The following is a 22,993-nucleotide window of genomic DNA, read 5'->3' on the forward strand; positions in this document are numbered from 1 at the left end:
TGACTTTTCTGCACTCTGGTTGACTTTTCTGCCTTCTGGTTGACTTTTCTGCATTCCAACCATTCAGTACTTTAACTCTTCTTTCAAATCATTCCAATAACCTACAAAATCAAGGGAATCTAGCACAAAACCATTAAATTCACCTTCAACTCTCTTATTCACAAAACTAAAGCAAAAACATGAGTTAAAGCAAGTTTCTAAGTTAAAACGGTTGCTTTATTATCAAAATTAAGTATAAAAATAACGGTATTTCAACCGTTATCATTAACCCACAAAAAATGAGTCGGACCAAACTGACCTACACATAAAAAAACAAGTTAGAAATTGTAACTCACCCATCATATTTATCAAATTTTTTAACTTTTAAAATTTGTTTATATATATATATATATATATATATATATATATATATATATATATATATATATATATATATCAATTAAATTTTAAAAACATATTTAATCATATAAATATTTGTTCTGTTTTTAATTGATTAATAATTAAAACAATTATTATATTTATATGTTAAATTAGTATATTATAAGTAAGAATTGAAACTTAATTTATAACAGTTAATGATTTAAATCGTGATATATATATTTATAAAAAAATATAATATAAAAAATTTTATATTTTCAATTATGTTAATTTTTAATTTAAGAACCCAAAAACAAAGTAAGCTAGATGGCTGGTCTTTAATTCATTAATTTGTTAGATTAGATAGACGAAATCTAAACAAGTTAAAAATTCTACCAACACCTTTTAGGAAGGACGTGTCTTAGATATGACAACGAGTCGGGTCAGACATGGATAGTGTTTATCTGTAACTCGACCCACTAGATAAAATTGTACCCGATATTCGATTCACTACTCACTACTCGCTGGATATGGGTGTTACTCCCTTTACCACCACAATTTGCTTCCTCCACCACCCCATTCCCCTTTTACCCTTTTCTTTATTTTTTCATTCCTATTTTACCCTTATTAAAATTTTAGGGTTAATATTATTTAAAATCTCACGTGGACATTCATTCTCTTTATTATTCTTCCCTCTTTCTTTTTATTATTTTTCTCACGTTGTCTCTTACGTTCCACTACCCTTGGGTTGTCTCTCATGTTCTTCTTCTCTTTTATAGAATTGTGATGTGAGAGTGTAGTGGACTTTGTGTTTAGTAAGATTGAAAGTGGGGAAAGCAATTCATCTTCAGCCGTAAGTGTGGTGGTGCTTCAAGGTGCTGGTTCAGAGGCGTGAAAGGTTCAGAGGTGTGAAGGTGCGTAATAAAACCCTAAAATATAAACCGTATAATCTTTAAACAGATGCTCACATCCGTTTAAAGATTATACTGTTTATATTTTACAGTTTTTTTTTATATTAATTTTGAAGATATTTAAATAATATAATTTATATTTTTTGATATATTATTTTTGAATATATTTTGATGTATTTTAATAATGTATTTTTGAGGATCTTTATTGTTATTAGTATACACCGATGAAGGAGGAAGAAAACGGATATGAAGAAAAAATGGAAGATGAAAAACGGATGTGATGGAGTTTGGGTGAGAATATGAGAGGTTGGGAGGTGGGTGAGATGGGGTAGAAAGATAGATTTTAGGGTTAAAGTAAATAATTAGGATTAAAAAGTACAAAGGTTATTTTTGTAATTATAAAAGGTTAGTTTTGTAATTCAAAAAATATGTAATAGAATTGGGGAGGTGGAGGGAGAAAATGTGGTGGTGGAGGAAGTAACACCCCCGTATATTCATCTAAAAATTCGGATGACTCATAACCCATTTTCCCATCATTAATATTTTGTAAGTAAAAATTGTCAATAGCTTATATTATATTGTATTATTGAAATATATATGAAAGTAGTTTTATCTAATTTTTATTATTTTTATTTTACAAATAGTAATATTATATATATATATATATATATATATAAATTAATATGCAAATTCTGTATATAATGTTATTATAGATATAATTATTATTATATAATATTATTATTTCTCGTTTTAGATACATCATAACTGATTATATATACTTTTAATAAATTTTGAGAGAACAAATTCAACTTTTATAGTTGGAACAAATCAACAAAATAAGGTAGGACCTAAAATAAAAATAAAATAAAATCTCATGCACTCAATTAAAATAATAGTTGTATGTAGTAAAAAATTAGAAAAAAGAGAGTTCAAGACCTACAAATTAATTTTACAATAATAATTTATCCACCTTATAAATTATAAATTAGTAATTACATTTAATAAGTTTTTACATATTTCTTAATCATGTTTATTTTAATAATTTATATTTTAAATTTCATACTGTTAAAGAAACAGACATGAATTTGGATGGATCCAGTAAATCCTCCTATATACAACCTTGAAAATAAAGAATTACAAACAAATAAGGAAAAGTCCGTAGAGGTATGATTCTGAATTATGAACACAATCGTTTGCTTCACCTTCACCATTCTGATCTCCACTTTCTTGCTCTTTCTAACACATGTGGTGCAATTTTGTGCATTTTAGGTTTTTCTTCTTTCGTCTTCTTCTTTTCTTTCTTTTTCTTTTTCTTATTATTGTTTTGGTTTGATGATTTTATGGTGCCCTTTTTCTTTATCACCCTCTACTGGGAATTTCAATTTTCATTTTCGATTTCGCAAACTCAAATAAACCTCTTCCTTTCTTAATTCGCCATTTTTGTTTTTATGTAGTTTTGCCAAATTTTGCTTGTTTTTTGTGAAGGTTGCATCTTTCTTTTCAATATTGAAACTTTTTTATTAATTAGTCGGTGAAGTGAAGTTTGTTGCTGGAAAGAGTTTTTCCAGTAATTGCTTCTCTGATACTCCCTCTTTGTCCAATCAGAATTAAACCATTACATGCAACATTGACAAGATGTAAAAGTTAGATACATTTAATTGATAAGCATTTACAATAAGCATTTTTGGTTGAACAATTACTGTTAAACTGGTTTAACAATTTCTGGAGAAGTATAAAATTATGATAAGAAATAAATCTGTTATCAATTTTTGATGGACATTTTGGTTGCTATATTAATTAGATAAATTGCCTTAAAATTGTTTTTTCATAACACTTGACTGATTAGTCTGTTTGAACTTTGAAGGACATCAAAATCTTGGATGTAGTTGGAACTGGAACGCGAAAACAGATAGCTTGCAGGATAGGACTTAGGACTAACTATAGGATATATCTCAGGTACAGAAGTTTACAAAGGTTATGAAATAGAGATCAAAGTAATCAGGTTTAGAGTTTAAATGCTAAATATATGTGATAGTATCAAGAAAATGAGATCGGAATGGACTGAACTGCAGAAGGGTTCTGCTTCTTATCTGACTTGAAGAGTGTATTGTGCTGTTAATTGAAAAGGGTGTCTTTAGGGTTAATGATGCATCTAGCTGTTTAGGTAAAAGCTCAGTTTTTGTTGATTTATTTATCTAAATAATGAGATGCTCCTATACTTGCAATACATTTTTTTGTAGGTAATCTTTTTTTGCTGGCCTTAAAAAAAGATGTAAATTCTTTGCAATCTTATGGATTTCGGTACCTTCCTATGTATTCATTATCAATGAGTTTGAAGGACCATCATTAACACACTCAGTTATTGTAGAAAATGTATGAAGACAATTGTAATATATTTATTTGAATCTGTTAGTATGAGTTCAATTTTCTCCCACAATTATCATTTCCTAGTATTTAATCTGTAAGACTTTCTGATTAATAATTAATTTAAAGTAATATCAATGAATTTTTCTTGTCTGTTAAAACAGAAATCACCTTGTGGAACTTCACCTTCTATACCTTGGATAATTGAGGTTATTGAGTGCAGCAAATGCTGTCAGGTTCACCGACTCAAGGAATGTTTTCAAATTCAAGGATTGGAAACAGTGAATCTCCCAATAGTGGGGCCTCTTCTTCTTTTACCCAGCCTATTGTAGACATGAGTGAAAATGATGAAACAGAATTGCTCTCAATAACATGGAATCAGGACTATCATTGCTTTGCTGCTGGAACAAATCATGGTTTTCGTATATATAATTGTAAACCTTGCAAAGAAACTTTCAGACGTGATATGAAAGTTGGTGGTTTTAAAATTGTAGAGATGCTATTCCACTGCAATATTCTAGCACTTGTTGGTGCTGTAGCTAATTCGCACTACCCACCAAATAAAGTTTTGATATGGGATGATTATCAGAGTAGGAGCATTTGTGAATTCACATTTAGATCTGAAGTTCGAGGAGTGAAATTAAGACGTGATCGAATTGCAGTTGTTCTTGAACACAAGATATATGTTTATAGCTTTACAGATTTGAAGCTTCTTCATCAGATTGAGACTCTGGCAAATCCTAGAGGGCTGTGCTGTCTTTCACACCATTCAAATACATTTGTTTTGGTTTGTCCAGGTTTAAACAAAGGACAGGTTCGAGTTGAACACTTTGGACTGAACGTGACAAAATTAATCAGTGCTCATGATTCTCAAATTGCATGTTTCACTCTGACATTGGATGGACTCCTTCTTGCAACTGCTAGTATAACGGGCACTTTAATTAGAATCTTCAATACAATGGATGGAACTCAATTACAAGAAGTAGGTTATTATTGTGTGGATTGTATTGTTGTGTTAAATCTTTATTAATTTATTATGTTTAACGTTCTGTTTTATACTTTCCTTTTAAGAGAATTTTAAAATGATTTTTCTTTTTCATTTCTGTACTATTGTGAATAATTTTTTGTTTTGTTTGCACACTCCCATTTGATATTTCATAAATATGACTAGGATATACCAGTCTCCTTTGCAACATTGGATGTCTTGTTACATTAATAATGTTTTAGTATGTTTTATAGTTAATCTTTTTTACTGTCCTTATAAAAAGCTTTTACACCATAATAGTGTTGGGTTGTCCACAAAAATTCCAAAAGTTATATATTGTTTTCAGCAGGAATTGGTTTGATAATGTTTTAATAAATTTCCTCTTTTGTTTTCATGCTCTATGATGCATTCACTCTTTCTTGTAGGTAAGAAGAGGTGCAGATAGAGCTGAAATCAACAGTATAGCCTTTTCTCCAAATGTTCAGTGGTTGGCAGCATCAAGTGACAAAGGCACTGTTCATGTATTCAGCTTGAGAGTGAGAGTGTCTGGGGAGGATATTTTGACTCAGCCAAATGTTGTTCAAGGTCCTGCACTGTTTCATCAGAATTCTTCTACTTCTTTGGATCCCTTGATTTCAACAAATACTGGCGCCAACCCCAATTCTACGTTTTCTTTCATGAGAGGTAACATAAATTTCTTAAGTATAATGCTGTGAACGTTTGGAATCATCATAATTTAGTGATGCAATCATTTTATTCAGTTTATCCATTTGAATAGTTATCCAGGGAGCTATATTGTGTGTTTGATTTTTAAATAGAAACTTATATAGATGGAAGATCTTGACTGATTTATTCAATTCAGTTCAAATAATCTATCTGAAGTCTACTATTTTTGTACAAGTGCCAGGTATCAAACGTGATAATACATTGATTAAAAAGAATCAGCACCCTCTCTACCCTCAACAGTTGTGTCTGTGCATTCTTGCCCTCTGCTGATTGTTCATTCCTTTATAACACAAAATGCCAATTTCTTCAGCTCCATTAGATTTCTCTTTGGATTTGCTCGGGGATATATTTTCTGAACGCTAGATGTAATCAATGGCTCAGATAGTTAGTTATGCATTTTTTGGTTCATATATAACTGTTGCTGACTAGGTGTTACCCTTTTAAAAATCAACTCTTTTCAAACCAATGTTCATAATCTTTATTTTAAAGATATGGGATCTTGGGACGGTAAATCTGCTCATGGTTCTGAAACCTTTCTATTAAGTCAGGATATTTTGCACAATGTTCTTTGCGTATGATTTGTTGTGTGCTTATGATTCTTCCTTGATATTGTAGGACTTTTACCAAAATATTTTAGCTCAGAGTGGTCATTTGCACAGTTCCGTTTGCCCCAGAGCACCCATTTAATTGTGGCTTTTGGATCTGAGAACGATGTCATAATTGTAGGCATGAATGGGAGGTATGTGTATATTTTGTGGGCTGCCCTTTTTTTTTCTGAAATTGAGTAGTTGATGTTTGATTAAAATTTTCATTAAGTTAAGATAAACATAATATCTTAGTGATGCATGCTGTTGAGATTAATGGCTAATTTAATATATAGTGGTGATCCAGGTAACAAATGTAGTTGTATCATTGAATAACTTTCGTTGAAAGCAAATTTTATAAACTTGTCATTGAATCGTGTGAACTTATTTTGGTGTTTGTGCATATTGTATAAATATGACTAGGATAAAACATAAAGTAGATATTTAAAGTTCTACTTGAATAGTTGATAGCAAGCTTCAGGAATTGCATCTGTACAATTATTGTTTCTGTATAATTTGTTTCCGCATACGCTCATGCAGAGGTTGATTTCATTTGCCTAAAAAAAGAGATATGTAATAGCCTCGTCAAGATCACTTATAGGAACTTAGTTTTCATCATGCTTGTCAACCTTACAACCCCTGATCGCTTTATTGTTTTCTTTGACATCAGCTTTATTCAGTTCTTTTCATTCTTGTTGACTTCACTCAACCTTTTCCCTATTGTGTTCTTTGATATCAGTTTCTACAGATGCAGCTTTGATATAGTTCATGGGGGAGAGATGATGCAGAAGGAGTATGTTCGTTTCCTAAAATAAGCGATAAACAACTAGTTTCTCAACATCTTTGTCAAGCATCAACAACTCTCCTCAAGCGCTGTAAATATGTTCCAGCACCAAACAATAAACTGTTCACATCATCTGTGAAAATGATTCCCCGGTATTGGAGGATCTCGAGATACATTGTTGAATACCTTGTATATTTTGAGGAACAAATTAGATTGAAAAGGAGAAATACCAAGCAGCAGCTGCATCACAAATAAATCACTTGCTGGATATCTCTTTTATATCATAGTGGAGTGGAGTGCATCTTGTGTTGTGATATATTGTCATATTACGTGGGTACATTACATTCACATCACGTGTATCAGCTCAGGTTGTGCTTGGAACTCCTCAGTTGTATTCCATTTACTCGGATTAGGTCTGAGAAAACATACACAGAAACTGAAAACTTCTATCATTCCTTTTAGGTCTGAGAAAACTTACACAGAAACTGAACTTCTACTGTCATTCCTTTTGTACAGTATCAAAGTAACATGATTAGGTTAAATCATTTATTTAGTTTTTATAGTTAAACATACTTTAATTTTCAGTTTTTACACTTAAAAATCATCCTATTTAATCCTCGTACATATAATTTTTTATTTATTGTCTTAAGTTTAAACATTAAGGATTAAAATAGTTTAAAATAGATTAAAATAGGGGGAAAAGATAAATCTTCTATGGTGGGGAAAGAAGTAGTTGCTTTATTGGTCTTTCCAAAACTAGAGAACCACATTTTTCATAATCCAGGAGCCTCATATCTAATTATGCAATTCATTAGAGTTATAACTTTCTTTTCATGATTTATTTGGTTTTCACTGTGGCAGGTTAATTTTTTTAATTCTTTATAACACGTTATCTCTAACGATTTTATTTTTCTGTAGTTCAATCTTGAGGTGTTCCTCTGATAATTTATTTCTTTGGTTAAAGACTGTTGCTTAAGTAATTATCTCTTGTATGTATATTTTCCCTTCAACTATAACTCAATTTAGTACATAAAGGTTGATTTGGTGGTAAAAATAATAGAGTAATTATCTCTTGTATAAACAATCTTCACTTCAACTATAATTTAATAAATAGAAGTTTACTTGGTGGTAAAAACAAAAGACTAAGAGGAATAGATTGTAAGTTTAAATTCCCACAAACAAATATTTAAGTATATGGATAAAAAAGTAACATAATACCATTTTTTTCAGTAAATCAACTAGATGATGTTCCAAAATCAGTTGCCACCATAGCTTGTAATCTCTAAAAGAGCGATTCATAAGAGTTGTGTTGGCCCGTGTAAGATAAAAAAGGAATCTTGAATCTTTAGGATTTTGAGGTTTGATCAGGTTACTAAAATCTTACCATCACCATGCTATTATTATATGCAAATTATATACAAATTAGTAGGATATGGCAGACATCACAAGATAATGAGATGCATAGAGAGTGATTACTAGACAAATTTTGCAAGACGAACCAATTACAGCATAAAACGAATAAAAGAACCGGTAATACCTAAGTTTCTGTATCATAGAACTAAAATCTCTATTTATCAATAAGTAAACCGCTTTGAAACATTGTACAGAAAATTTCAAGTAAGTAGCACTAAAGTAAAGATTTTACATAATAATGTGGGGGCTTCAAGGTAATATTTTTTGCACAAAATTTTGGCAATTATTGCTCCTTTTAGTTTGTTTACTTGTACTAGCATATCTTGATTGCTTTAAACCTTCAAACCTTGCGTTCCCAGAACATTCAACAATATAGCATAATTTTGGTAAGGTCACAGCTTAGATCTTGTATGTTTCTCATCGAAAACAATCATCACCTTCCCAATAACTTTCCTATCTTTCATGGCAGAAAAGGCAAAGTTGGCCTGCAAAGATAAGCAATTGTTTACAACAGATTGCATTGAAAGTCTTGAAGCACAGAGATGTAAATAGGAAAATGATACAGATTTGTAAACATGTATACCTTTCCCATGAAAATACATATAACTGATAAACTCAACCAACGTATGGAAATGATTTAATTGTGAAGCAATGACTGTAATTTGTGTTGCATAATCACCCAATTAGCACGTTAATCAAATCTAAACTAAAACATAGTGAATAATAGAGAAAAAGGCACCAAAACTAATTAAAAGATAGTTCAATGCTCCATGCTTTTTATAGACTTAACCTTAAACTAAATGACCCCAGTGACTAAGTCTCTTTTTGAATAATTATACTAAATGACAATACAACAACTTCAGTGAGAAAGGGTAAGCATTAAGCCAGCGCTCAAACCACAATGGTGATGGACAGATGACAACCATTGCCACTCCATTACGAAGGTTAAACTGAATTCACCTTTGACTGAATATGGCCACCTAACATGGTGATTTTAAGTATAGTAAAAGTGAAATATCTAAAAAGAAAAATACTTCCCTCGGTTACAACAGTAGTAAAATCCCTTTAAAATAAAGTCTCGGAATGTTTAAAGAATTAGAGAAAAATGAAAGAGACACAAATTAGTAGAAATGTTTTGACAAAGAAATTGCTGACCTCTGACGGGGGATATGAGTGAGAAATATGGATGGAAATCAGGCCTCTTGCCAACCAAGAGAGTAGCTCCTTCACAGAATCTTCAAGAACACCTGGGCGGTGTATCTTATAGCTACCCCAGTAAAGGCCATGCACCGTCCAATTCTGGTATAATAATTTTAAATAAAAGCAATCATAACCAACAATTTATACCATCTACTGCAGAATTAATGTAAATATGCAATGTAGGAAGCAAAACCCAAGGAATAAGTATAAAGATCCAAAGTTCTTACTAGTTCAGTTTGATGTTGGTATATATATAGTATTTTCCGCCTTAAAGAGTGTATTTTCGTTGGATAAGGCAGCCATAAAGAGTGTGGTAGTGATTTAATCAACTTTAGTATAGTACAACTGTACATTAACTGTATCTTTATTCATCTTAAAGATATTATAGATTATATTTTAAAAATTAAAAAAAATTGTCTTGAAGTTCAAATTGGTTTTGGGCCAGTTTAACTGATTATGAAAATGTCCAGTCTTTTTGAGTCAACGAACCAGCCACCAGGTCAATTCCTAGCAAGTGGGACTGGTCAATCTGGTTGAGTTTCAAAATTATGACAATACACATATCATATAATATATATATATATATATATATATATATATATATATATATATATATATATATTGTTAGGGTTATACTATAAAGTATAACAGCCAATTTCTTGAATTTAATAGTAATATTTTTCCCCATCAAAAAGGAGGTGGGGAGACTCAATCAGTGCCCAATATTGGGCGACATACCAAGCCAGATGGAGCATTCTCATTATACATGCAAATAATATATATATATATATATATATATATATATATATATAAAATTATGCTACATGATGATAATGGTGATCAAGGTATTTGCAAGCTAACTAAAAGATTATTAAATCACTAGGAAGCAGAGAACTACGAGTAATGCACAAATTGTATTTATGTAATGGTCTAGTGTATGTAATTGGGCCATTTATTTGAGAACCCAAGTTGGGATGCCTTTTGGTTTGCTAAAAACAAGCAGCATTCATAACAACAACAAAAAGTGGAAATAAGAGATTGAATTTAAATGAATGTGGCAGCCAATTGTCAAGTACAATGTGATTAAATTCAAATTTCAAATTTGTGTATTGCAGTGTGATTACAAATTTAAAGTTCATGTGAATAAATCATGACCAGATGAAACAACAAAGCATTACACAATTTAGTGATCAAGTAAATTAGGTTAGACAAGACAAATTCATGGTCTGAAACTTAATTTTCACCGTACCTTAACAAGAGCTACGTTAACAGGGATGACAGGAACTTCACCACTTGCAAACCCAATTATGAGAATGTTAGCTCCCCATTTTAGAAGCCGCAAAGATTCTTTAGTGAGTTTACCTCCAACCGGGTCATACAGGACATCAACCCCCTTAAGCCTTCTAGTCTGAAGGAACTTCTTCACACTCTCTGTTACATTTTCACTACCCAAGTCCACCACATGATCAACACCAAGAGATTTCAAAAGTTGCACCTTTTCAGCTCCCCTGATAACAGACCACAAAACAAAAAAGACTCAACTCACTAGTAGATAAGGATAACTATTAAATGTTTGATCATCCGAAATCACAATAAATATCAGCTAATATGATTCTAGTTAAATATTCGTATGTTTGATCCCTGCGTGAAAAAATTGATTCTAAGTCCAAAATTGATCTTGATTTTAAGGAACTTTGCTTTGATAAGGCATTTTTACACTAGATTTACGACTAACTTCTTTTTAGACTAGACACATCCAAACATAGACGCCTTTCACTTCAAAATCAATTTTAACCAACTAGTGTGTTCGGATTCCCATCAAGCATGTTCAGATGTGGATCCCTTGGTTCTATTTCTTGTCTTTAAGATTGACTTTTTGACATAAATTCTGGGACAAGTGTGGATCTCCAATGCTTAACCAAACAGGAACAGAATTAATTTATTCTGAATCAGTGCTACAAAGATTCATCCAAAGACACATTTAAGGTATATTTTGTAGGTGAGAATTAGAGGAAAGGTGATTAGAAACAAGCTGGACGGTTTGGAGGATGAAAAATAAAGTGAAAATAATTTTAAAAATAATGGAATTTATTGTACAATTTATCATCTATTTCTACTAATATCTTTCTCTCTTCATCTCTTCATTGTTTTTCTTTCCCTGATACCTTTGTTGAGAAGAGAGAAATCAATAAGGCATACAATGAATTTTTTGTATTTTGACCACATAAATACAGGCATTCAGTTATTCTATTCTAAGCTGACAACATAAATATAAAATCAATATAATAGATGCTAATAGCATCGACTGATTCTAGCCTATCTACAAAATTTTATCACTCTTTCTCAAGCTGAAGCATATAAGTTATATGTACCAAGCTTGTTACACATGTAGTTTATTTGAGGACCCCTTAGTGACTTAGAAAATATATATACCAGTTGATCATGAGAACTGACAGAGGTAGCAGATATTTCCCCGAACATGACTTTCTCTCCTGACAAAGTGAGAATCAACTACAATATTCTTCATCTTTTCATGGAATACTAGATCTGAGGCAATATCTATGGCAACCTGATTATCAACATATAATTGATAAGTGTGTAATCTCCCCAAACATTAGTTCTTGAAACACTTGTTTGGGTCATATAAACATGACTGCCACATCCATAGCCCAATACTCTACCTTCACACTTGACTGACTACAATTTTTTTCTCCTTTCTTTCCAAAGAAACAAGGTCAGCTCTGACAAATATGCAAAACTCAAATGTGGATCTTCCATCGGTGGGGAAGCCCACCCAATCTTCATTGGAATACTCCACAATTTGAGTATATCCTTTGGCTTCAAACAAAAGACAGAGCTCGTTTGATGTATCGAACAATACAAGTCACCGCATGATAGGATATAATATGATAGGATATAATATGATAGGTTATAATGAGTAATAGGTGTGTAGGAAAGAGAAAACAGTTTAGGAATTAATTGTTCAGTTTAGGAATTAATTGTTGTTGGGTAGTTAGAAGTGGGTTGCCTCTATAAGAAGGTCAGGGAGGTCTAGTAGAGAGGAGAGTTTTGGGATATTGATTGTAGACAGATTCATTAGACCTGTGAAGGGGATTATGCCCCTGGATTGTGATTGTATAGACAATTTTTTACTGTGAATAATACAGATTCATTTCATTCTTTCCTATCTACTGTTTTGAGAGAGTGTGAGGGAGTTCTTGGCTAGGTTTCTCGTTCAAAAACCTAACTTCTCAAAAACAGCAGATAGCCCAATTTTGTGAAGTCCTCAAAATCTCAACTCTGACTTTATCGGCTCTTGTAGCAACAACACTTTTGGCAGCTGCTCCATCCACTTGCAAACTCTCATGAAAAATTTCCACACTCCCCATCTGTGTTATTGCTGCCCAACTCTCACATAGAATGCTTCTTTTGTTCCCTTCAACTATCTTTAGTAGAATTGTCGCCAGATTTTTCCAAGAAAGGTTCTTGGATTTTTGATGCCAAGTCTTGCACCCCTGGACTACATTTTCTTTGTTGTTTGGGTGTGCTTTTGTTGCTCCTTTGGTGTTTTGAACTGCAGAAGCATTGGCTGCCCTGTTGTTTGATCTTTGGTGTCAATCCCTTCATAAGTGGTCAACTCTTGTCTTTTCACTCGCAAAAAAACTGGTGTCTCCTCACCCTTCCTAGCTCCATTATTGTCAATGGCATCCTCTTCTTTGTGCTCCCAATTGCTTGAATTTTCTCCTTTCCTTTCTTGATATCTTGCAGCAGGTCCTCTCTTGCCCTGCAAACAGACTCCACTGGGTTGCTCTTTGACACCACTGTTTTAACCCCAGGCCTCAACAATTCTTCCCCTTTCTTTATTGTTTTGACATTCCCACCACAACCTACCACTCTATCTCCACTACCAACAACAACTTTTGCAACTTTACTTGGAGAAACAAGAGTCACAACCTTCCCATCATGATCTTCACCTGATGTATTTCCCTACCAACCTTTGCCACCCTATCCGCCCTTGCAGCAGAAACTTCTGCAACTTTCTCAGCAGCAGCTTTTGTAACTCCTGCAGTTTGGGCTAACTTCTCAAAAACAAAGCCTCTATCTCTTTCTCCGAACCCCCTTATCAATACCTCTTTCAGCCCTTTCCAAGAAAGGTTCTTGGTTTTATTTTTCCAAGCCCTAAACCAATAAATTGTGCCTCCCTCCATGCAGCTGTAAGCCAACCTGAGCCTCTTCTTCTCTGTGACATTTTGGGTGTCAAAAAACTTCTCAACCTGAGAGATCCATCCCAACGGGTCCAGCCCCTCAAACCTGGGCAATTCTACCCGCTGCCTCCAATTCTGTTCACCCCTGTCTTCTTCCAACTCTTCTTCTGAACTCTCTTTCTGTCCTTTCATGACAAATTTCTCATTTCTTTCTAAGCCCTTTATGTGAATCTTGATTTCTTGCAGCATTTCTCTCATTTCTTGCATATTTCTTCTCCATTTTTGCATATTTCTTCTCCATTCTGCCATGCTCATTTTCGATTCGCTGGTCCTCCTCTCCAAGGTATTGTCTCTTCCTTCCATCATGCTTCTCTCCCAAAGATCCAACACTCCTCTCCTAAGAATATCCTGCAGGCCTCTCCTAAGCGGATCCGGCAGGTCGGATCAATTTGTTAGGTTTCTAAACGAGAAACCTAGCCAAGAACTCCCTCACACTCTCTCAAAACAGTAGATACGAAAGAATGAAATGAATTTGTATTATTCACAGTAAGAAATTGTCTATACAATCACAATCCAGGGGCATAATCCCCTTCACAGGTCTAATGAACCTGTCTACGATCAATATCCCAAAACTCTCCTCTCTACCAGACCCCCCTTGCCTTCTTATAAAGGCAACCCACTTCTAACTACCCAACAACAATTAATTCCAAAACTGAACAATTAATTCCTACACTGAACGATTAATTCCTAAACTCTTTTCTCTCTCCTACACACCTATTACCCATTATAACCCATCATATTATATCCTATTACCGCATCATGATGTTCCTTAAATGGAGAGTTAAGGAACTCACTTACTACACTTGCATGTCATTTGAGATATCCGGGTAGATAACAGTAAGGTAGTTCAAATTCCCTACCTTCCTTTCAGATAGATGCAACATGAGTAGTGACCCAGAAGTATGATTAGGGTTCCCTTCTCGTGAGGATCTTAATACCATGTTAAGAAGAAAGAAACGTAGAAGACATACCATGAATTTGGTGTTTAGACCACAACAAAGCTATTCAATCTATAACGGAGACAACATAATTACAAAATATTCATTATCCTATTTTAGGTTAATAACTCAATCACATTACGTGATTCTAATATCATCCATTACCATATCTACATCATTCTAACACCTATTGCTATGGAATTAGCTCATAAATTCACTACAGAGCATCTACCCAAAGCCAAAGCCATTCAGACCAGTCAATTTTCAACCTCATACTTTGTAGATGTCGTGATGACTGAATTTTACGTTCACCACACAAATTCCCTGTAGAGCTTCTACCACAAACAGAATTGATAATAGAGAAAACTACAAGTGCTAGACAATTGAAGGTACTTAGAGGAAGAACAAGAAATAATCGCACACAGAAGTAATGTGTTTGATCATGATTTTATTCAACCAATTCTTCATATTTATAATCTACACTTCATTTCTAGCAACTTTTAGTCGTCTTTTCTATTTCTATCCATCCTAATTCTCTCGTCGATATCAAATAAGGACCTTAGCCATCATGCCATTGCACCACCATATGCAGTCCATATATCAAAAAGTAGAAAACAAAAGTTACTACCTAGCCACAGCAATGACAATGGCCCCACAAGCTTTTCCAATTTGCACAGCAGCAAGGCCCACACCTCCAGCTGCACCCAAAACCAACAACACCTGCAACACAGTTCCATGACTCATTTAAGCACAAAGAGACAGAACAATAAGTATTATACATACACAGCAACAAGTGAATCAAATTCAAAGCATAGCATATATACTTGACCAGAGGCCAATTGGGCCCTGTGGACGAGTGCTACATGAGAAGTGCCAAAAGCCACAGCAAGTGCTCCAGCAGCAACAAGATCGCAACCTTGGGGCACCCGAAACCTTCAAAACCAACAACTTTACACTATAAAACTCCAAAACCCAACATTAAAAGGTAGTAGGAGCGGAATCTCACAACTGGGACTCGTCCACGACGATGAACTGAGCGAATGAGCCGAGTCCGGCGAAGGAACAAACGGGGTCCCCGACTCGGAAGTTCGAAACTTTGGGGCCAACGGCGTCGACGTAACCGGAAAAATCGGAGCCTGGGATGAAGGGCAAAGAGGGTTTCTCTTGATACTTACCCAAAATCTGCAGGTAATTGGCGAAGTTCAAGCTTGTGGCTTTTATTCTGACTCTTACAGCGGTGGGAGAATCGAGTTGGGGAATTGGGTGATTCTTTGACAAAACTATTGAGCTATCGTTGTCTTCCAAACTCACCGTTGGATCACCCAGTTTTCTGCACAATAGTGCCTCCATTTCTCTCTGTTGTCTTTGATTTACCAGAGAAATATTTCAGGTAAAAGCTACGAACCTAAACAAGGAAAAGAATTGGGTCGAGAATTACACAGTTACAAACTCTCCCTTCTATTTCATAATTGAAGTAAATAAAAAATAAAAAAGTAGCTTTTTATTATTTAAACGTCATGCTATAATTTAATCAGAGATCAACATCTCAGAAACAGATGTAATCATCCCAAAAATCAGAAAACAAGGGGATTCCTATTATAAAAGACGATACATTATCACATGTATCTATTTATAAGTGCATGATATTGACTCTGAAAAAGAACTAAGTGATAAAGAAATCATATAGGTTTAATATCTATTTTAAAATTGTCTTCTTTTTTTTTAACTTCACTGACATTCTACTTTTTGCAAAAACAGTTTAAGTGGATCCTTTTTACTTACGGCGTTAAAATACTAACGGCAAAGTTGCTTTGCTGGCCAAAATTAGATGACCTATCCAATTAGTTGGCAAGTTCAGTCAATAAGAGAGTGTCACGTAGCAATCCTCTTTCCACTCAAAAGTTTTATCACACTTCTTCATCCTCATCATTAACTAATCATACTGTAATTCAGTTGCCAAGAAACAAAAAAAAAGTGAGGGAGAAAAACCTTCAGAGGGTGAAGACCAGCTTTGAGTTCATGAGATTGTTGTTTTTCGGTTTCTTTGCTGCTTGAATCAAGTGTCGACGTTAACTGAGAAGAAGAATTTAATGTTTGATGAGCATTTTTGGGATTATTGGCGTTGTTGTTCTCTGATTCCTTTTTCTCCGCTGTAAAACCCATAGTCACGCACCAAACCCTAATCCCATTTTTCCATCTTCCCAAACCCTAATCCCTAATTGCACATTGCTTCAGAGATAATTTAACGTACTTTTATTTATGTTTATATTCAATTTTGTTTTACTGGGATAAAAAACCTCACTATCTTCCAATCTCAGTGTTTCACGGTTGTCGTAAACCAAGATCATCGTCGCCCCGTACGCCTCCGCTCTCTCCGCTACTGCGCCGCGCCCCATATCTCCGCCCTTCCCGCACTCAAAACAAACAAACAATTTAAAAATACCTTGCAGGGAGGGGCGAAAAATCCCTCCGGGGGCTCCGATGGGTTGAAGTCCATGTCTTCTAATGGGTTGACGTTGTCAAAGAAGAATGTGTCGATGTCATAGGAGGGTTTGCATTTGGCGTAGAGGATGGAGGGGTGGTGTTAGGGTTTGGCGAAGAGGAGGGAGATGGTGTGCAGCGGCGAAGGGAGGAGAGAATAGCGAAAGAGGGAAAAACCGAGAAGGCCACTTAGTAATAAACTGTAAAGCTAATTCAGTTTCGCCAAGTAAGCAACTCTGCCGTTAATCTTTCTAAGACAATAAGCAAAAAGGACTAATGTACACCGTTTTTGTAAAAAATAGGATGTTAGTGAACTTTTGGAAAAAAAGAGAACAAACAAACTCTTCAAATCGAGTGAACAAAACAGATATTAAACCAATCATATATCTCGATCACTTTCCCTAAAATATCTGTAATTTAAGAATGTTTGTGGTTAAAACCTTAGTGGTTTAAGTGCACTGTTCTTTACTTATTTTAGTACTGCTGGTAGTTGTATTCTATCCGTTTGAAAACCATAAAGCTGAAACTCGATCCAACTTTAAGAAAAGCTGACAGAGGTTGAAGATATTGGAGTGAGACGATGAGGGTAATGCTATTTTGTGGGAAACTGAGTTTTCTTACCCCTTCTCCTACTCTCTATATATCTCATGGCAAAAGTTCTACCTTTTTATATACACACAAGCACACTTCTTCTCTAATATCTCCGAACTATGCTACTCAGAACAAACGATTCGTTGTTTCTGCTTCTTCAGCTCCATCACTGAGCGGTTCAGGAGCTGAATATTCCGGTATAGTTTATCTTCAACTTTACCATGTCTTCATTTCTGTTTTCCATTTTTCTTTTATGTTAGTTAATGCTCGTTTGTAGTCCGTGAATTGCTATTGCTTCCCTTTCTCTCTTTATTTGATGGGAGGAAATATAAATGAATTATCGGAGAAAAAACCTACATAAGTTCTCTCGTTTTCTATAGTTTCATTCTGGTTTGGTTACTACGACATACTAGGAAAGAGAGACAGAAAAAATGGATGCAATTTTTCATTTGGGAATTTTGTTTTTTTTAATTGGAGAAAAGTCGTTATTGTTGCTAGGTTACTTACATGTGTGCTTAATGTTGAACCCCATATCTGCAGAGCAGTTGGTGGATGTGGGAGCAGAAAAGAAAAAGAAAATGATTGCAGGCATAGATCAGGGGGAATTAGTGGATCCAAAGCTTTTAGCTGATCCAGACAGTTGTTTTTGTGAGTTCAATGGAGTGCATATACACCACAAGATATGTGATGCTGAATCCCAACCACAAAGCATGCTCCAGAGTCACACTGTTTCTCATCAAATCAAGAAGCTAGGTTATCCAATGATCCTGTTACATGGGTTTGGAGCTTCAGTTTTTTCATGGAAACCAGTTATGAAGCCTTTGGCAGAGGTTGCTGGTTCAAAAGTTCTTGCTTTTGATAGGCCAGCCTTTGGATTGACATCAAGGGTAAATTTGTCTAAGCATCCTTCTTCAGAAACGGAAGACACAAAACCTCTGAATGCATACTCAATGGCATTTTCCGTGCTTGCTACCCTGCATTTCATTAAATTGCTAAATGCTGAGAAAGTGATTTTAATGGGGTATGTGAATATTCTTTCTTCTGTTTTACCTAGTGGCTTTGTTTTTCTGAGGCATCAAGCAGTTTTCAGCAACGCAAGTAAAGCATACTTCCACTCTATTTATAACATGACAGATAAAGGGGAGATTATAAGTTGCATCCCTGCATATGGATATGCATCTGATTATCTTTCATTTATGAATTGCTGCATTAATCTAATTTCGTTTTTCAAATCATGTATTTTAAATTGGTCAACTTTTCTTTTTCACCATTATGAAGTCATAGTGTAAGGATTCAGAAATTAATACATGAATGCCTCCTGTAGGAAAAATAAAATTACTTATATTTCTCCTGATATTGTAATACATGTTCTTCATCTTAACCTATCTGGCCGTTGAATGCATATTTTAATGCTGTATATCTGGCAATGGATTAATAACAATGTAAAGAAATATATTTTCGTATGCCTATGCACATTAATCCTTTCTAGAAGATGAGATGTCTCCAAAATGACATGCCAGGCACTCAGCTGGTTCACTTGTAGCAGTTAATACATATTTTGAAGCTCCTGAGCGTGTTGCTGCTCTGATACTAGTTGCCCCAGCAATATTTGCTCCACTTACTGCACCAAAAATTGTAAAAGAAAATCAATCAAGGAATGATAACCAAAGGAAAGAAGACAGTTCAATCACAAAAAATCCAATTTTGGTACTTTACGAGATGCTGTCCAAGATTACCAAGTATATTGCAGAAGCAATAACACAAATGATGAAGTGGACAGTAGATATTCTCAACTCGTTGTATAGGAAATTTTTATCAGCTATCCTTCGTTCTTCCCTAGCAATAATGCTGGTAATAAACTTGTTCATTGTAATGCAGTACCAATATTCAATTGTGTTATCTCAACCTTCTCGGTTCAATCATTTTTGGAAAATAAATATTGACAAGGAATTGTTGGCTCAAATGCAACTACACTGAATTAGTGAAAAACATTTGTTGTTATTCCATACAATTCCTTTTCTCCAATTTTGGTTTTAATAATTCATAGGTTGAAATGGAAATTTGATGAACAGATAGTAAGCTACACAAGTAAAATATGGTTAGATTGTTTGTTGATTTATGACTCTTTTTCATATTTTGGCTTCTGAATTTGTTTAGACTCCAATTCTTAAACTGACATGGTCAATAATTTGTGATGAGTTGTACTTGTTGGACTGATGGTCCTTTTCTTCACATGAATCTCAGGTAAGAATGGCAATTGATAAGTTTGGTACTGCTGCTGTTCGAAGTGCATGGTATGACCCAAAGCAGGTCTCTGAGCATGTACTTGGTGGTTATACAAGGGTAATTTCATGTGATTTCCTATTTTCCTATTTTTTTCCTTTTTGTTCTGTCCTACTCGAATGGTTAGTTCTCACCTGGATGTTATCAATAAATACAGCCTTTAAGGACTAAGGATTGGGATAGGGCATTGGTGGAATACACTGCAGCAATGCTTCTAGATGAGGAATATAAAACAAAGACACCACTTTCTAAAAGACTTCACGAAATATCATGTCCTGGTAATGTCATTAATCCTACGTATAGCCACTTTCATTTGCTTTTTTATCCTGCACTTGCTAGCTTTTACTACTAATAGATAGTAAACTATGAGAGATGGAAGACATCCTAGAATGGCAATATGCATTTTTTAATAAACTGAGAAAATCAATCAGCACGTTTTGATTTATTGATTTGTTTTATAGTTACTTTTTATTTCATTGGATTTCTGTGTTCTTGTTCCTGAGTTCATATCAAATGATACAACTCTTTCCAGTAGCAATCTGAACCCTTTTGATAGATTAGTTGAATCTTTAGCATAATTGATGATGGTTGTTTAAATAAACAGTTCTGATTGTAACTGGCGATACTGACCGACTAGTCCCTTCGTGGAATGCTGAGAGACTTTCACGAGTCATACCAGGAGCATCATTCAAATTAATTAAGCAATGTGGCCATCTTCCCCATGAAGAAAAAGTGGAGGAATTCATTTCAATTGTTGAAAACTTCCTAAGAAATTTAGTCAGTGATTCAAACGAACAATGTCTACAACAAGCAATTTGAAATTCCTACTACTCAAGCATCCCAATTTTTTTCTGCATAGAAGATTGATATTGTATAGGCTGGTGCAAATGCAGTTTGATCAGATTGACAAAGATTCACTGAAGGCATATTGATGCACACTCATTAAATTTATCAAACGCAATGTTGTTATATTACCGGTAGATTGCTATAGTGCAAATCCTCCCTATGTTTACCAGCCAGAATGAATGATCTGTGTCTCCGTTCAAATTATTGGCTATTCAACCCTAGCATAAATGTCTCGGGGATGTAAAAGGACATACGATTAACAAGTGGTATTTAATTTATGTATTTGATTTTGGGATGTGGCTAACTTCAGACAGTACAGTTCATGATCTAACGGTACAATTTATTGATTTGCGCTCTTTTCTTTAATTTAATGGTTATTTTTACATGCAATAAAATAGGATCTTGCGCAGATCCTGATCTATTATTTTGATATTAAGATACTAAAAGAAAAGTTGTCACTGAAAGAAAATATTGCTAGTTACAAAGTAACAAATAACTTGATCTTTCTGCCCTGTAAATGAAACACGCCATTTCTCTAACAGAAGAACACGTAAGAATGTGGAAGTGGAGACCGTATACAATGACCATAAAGGGTTTGCCAGAAGGCTATGTGCAGCCAAATATAATTACTTAAAGCTGATCAAATCTTGTTCAGAAAGGAGGATCCATTTCTAGGTCCGAAGGAACATCAAATCCTGACATGAAGTCATCACCAAATATTACAGCACCAGCAGCTAGTGCTCCAGCACCTAACCCCATTGCACCTCCTGCATTTACCCTCTTACCAAGGACTGCCCTGGCTGTTGACATCTCTGTGTAGCTTGGAGACAAGCCATCATTTATTGGGAGAAAGGTGGGAATATAACCAACATTTGATGGTGGGGGCGGTGGAGGAGTAATTGTTCTAGGCAGCAGATAGCTTGGTCCAGTTGCCTCATGGTAGCTTGGTTCACCCACCTCTTGGTAACTCGTTTCTCCTGTCTCATGGTAGCTTGGTTCACCCATCTCATGGTAGCTTGCTTCACCCAGATATGGATTATAATAGTTTGTAGTGGTGAATGGTTCTGAATGGTAGTCTGGGACGTTTGTATGTACATGATCTTCTGGCTGATGGATTGATGCTTGAGGTTTCCGACGGTATGCTTGCCTTACTCCTCCCTCTATGTTGAATTGGGTACTATCTCCATTATCTAAGAGCAAAATTCCATCCTTGTTTCCTACAGAACAAATTTACAGCACCAGATAATACCAAGAATTTTCCAAACATAACTTCCTCTCAAACTAGGCAACGCATTATAAATAAATTAAAATAAGAGCTTTCGGAAAGATGTGAAACAAAATAACATGGTAAATGTAGAAGAGCAGCTACCACGTTAGGTTGTCAAATATGAAATGATCACACACCTGAGTGGGGATTTGGCTCATTATTTTCCTTAGAAATACAAATTAAAATATCGATGAAACCTCTTGGTTTGCTAGATTTCTTCTTTCGTAATTGGTAGCTTCCAACTCCCTGCTGCTTGGGATTGGATACCTCAGAATTCTTTACATGCTTGACAAGAAACTCTCTGAGAAAAACTGTTGCTGAGCCATGAAGCTTTTCCGTGAAGAATATGGGGTCTGTACTGTAAACTTCCACGTTCAGTACCAAATCCAGGAGATTTGGTGCTGAGTCCTCAACTGGAATGGCAAACTTGGTTCTCCACACAGGATTTGCACTCCCTGAATCAACAACCTTGGTGCAATATTTGCTGTTAATATCGATCCACCCAACAGCAAACCATTGACGCTTCCAAAGTGAGGTTGAATGCTGGAGTCCATGTGCAGATATCAAGCAAACCTCCACCCATATTATCCCCATGGAAAGTCCAGGAATTGAAGGACGAGAAGTTGAAGCGATGTTGTCTACTGTAAGCCTCCTTAGATAAGGGTTTCGCAGGAAAGGAAGTGAACGTCTTTTGCGGTATTTCAAATGATGCCTTACCTCGATATCTGAATTTTTGTTATACCAAAACTCTGTTTGGGGATACCCTCATGCCTAGTTCCTAACAGTTCTCCCAAGTTCTCCCCCTTGCTAAGTATAATACAGGCAAATAGGAATCTGCTACAATCAGATGGGTTATGCAGAGGGAAAAGGTCTTAGCACGACAGAGAAATTGGCCATAGAGTACAAACCCCTGGAGAAAAGCTCTCTACGGATTTATTTTATAGATTTAGTCTCTCAAATCAGTTATCAAATTTTCTTCATTTGTCACACCATTTTAG

General features: G+C 34.8%; 4 protein-coding genes across 7 annotated transcripts; 2 read left to right on the forward strand and 2 right to left on the reverse strand.

Annotated features, from left to right (window-relative positions):
- Positions 1 to 2,421: 2,421 nt before the first annotated feature.
- LOC124840003 (autophagy-related protein 18d-like) lies at positions 2,422 to 7,279 on the forward strand. The gene is made up of 6 exons (XM_047315970.2): positions 2,422 to 2,537; positions 3,133 to 3,224; positions 3,797 to 4,614; positions 5,043 to 5,301; positions 5,959 to 6,082; positions 6,667 to 7,279. Exons 3-6 carry the CDS (start codon positions 3,859 to 3,861, stop codon positions 6,740 to 6,742), a joined length of 1,215 nt encoding a protein of 404 aa, XP_047171926.1. The 5' UTR covers positions 2,422 to 2,537; positions 3,133 to 3,224; positions 3,797 to 3,858; the 3' UTR covers positions 6,743 to 7,279.
- Positions 7,280 to 8,149: 870 nt separating this feature from the next.
- On the reverse strand, positions 8,150 to 16,106 carry LOC124840026 (GroES-like zinc-binding alcohol dehydrogenase family protein). Its single transcript, XM_047316006.2, has 6 exons — positions 15,534 to 16,106; positions 15,352 to 15,460; positions 15,156 to 15,247; positions 10,574 to 10,832; positions 9,280 to 9,423; positions 8,150 to 8,609 (listed from the first exon to the last, which is right to left on the reverse strand). The coding sequence occupies exons 1-6, from the start codon at positions 15,875 to 15,877 to the stop codon at positions 8,517 to 8,519; spliced, it is 1,041 nt and encodes a 346-aa protein (XP_047171962.1). The 5' UTR covers positions 15,878 to 16,106; the 3' UTR covers positions 8,150 to 8,516.
- A 495-nt stretch (positions 16,107 to 16,601) lies between these two features.
- On the forward strand, positions 16,602 to 21,023 carry LOC124839976 (alpha/beta-Hydrolases superfamily protein). Of its 4 annotated transcripts, none has more exons than XM_047315953.2 (7): positions 16,602 to 17,234; positions 17,730 to 17,796; positions 18,145 to 18,620; positions 19,120 to 19,450; positions 19,844 to 19,942; positions 20,040 to 20,160; positions 20,487 to 21,023. In XM_047315953.2, exons 3-7 carry the CDS (start codon positions 18,178 to 18,180, stop codon positions 20,699 to 20,701), a joined length of 1,209 nt encoding a protein of 402 aa, XP_047171909.1. In that variant the 5' UTR covers positions 16,602 to 17,234; positions 17,730 to 17,796; positions 18,145 to 18,177; the 3' UTR covers positions 20,702 to 21,023. The 4 variants fall into 4 exon arrangements, with proteins under 4 accessions (XP_047171909.1, XP_047171902.1, XP_047171889.1 ...); XM_047315946.2 differs by having other exon boundaries at positions 16,603 to 17,234; positions 18,140 to 18,620; XM_047315939.2 differs by lacking the exon at positions 16,602 to 17,234 and adding an exon at positions 17,258 to 17,594 and having other exon boundaries at positions 18,140 to 18,620.
- A 235-nt stretch (positions 21,024 to 21,258) lies between these two features.
- On the reverse strand, positions 21,259 to 22,932 carry LOC124840046 (uncharacterized). Its single transcript, XM_047316032.2, has 2 exons — positions 22,133 to 22,932; positions 21,259 to 21,945 (listed from the first exon to the last, which is right to left on the reverse strand). Exons 1-2 carry the CDS (start codon positions 22,587 to 22,589, stop codon positions 21,380 to 21,382), a joined length of 1,023 nt encoding a protein of 340 aa, XP_047171988.1. The 5' UTR covers positions 22,590 to 22,932; the 3' UTR covers positions 21,259 to 21,379.
- Positions 22,933 to 22,993: the final 61 nt, after the last annotated feature.

This window comes from Vigna umbellata, chromosome 2, assembly GCF_029865625.1.
Source record: "Vigna umbellata cultivar VRB3 chromosome 2, Vumbellata_1.0, whole genome shotgun sequence".
NCBI classification, from domain to species: domain Eukaryota; kingdom Viridiplantae; phylum Streptophyta; class Magnoliopsida; order Fabales; family Fabaceae; genus Vigna; species Vigna umbellata.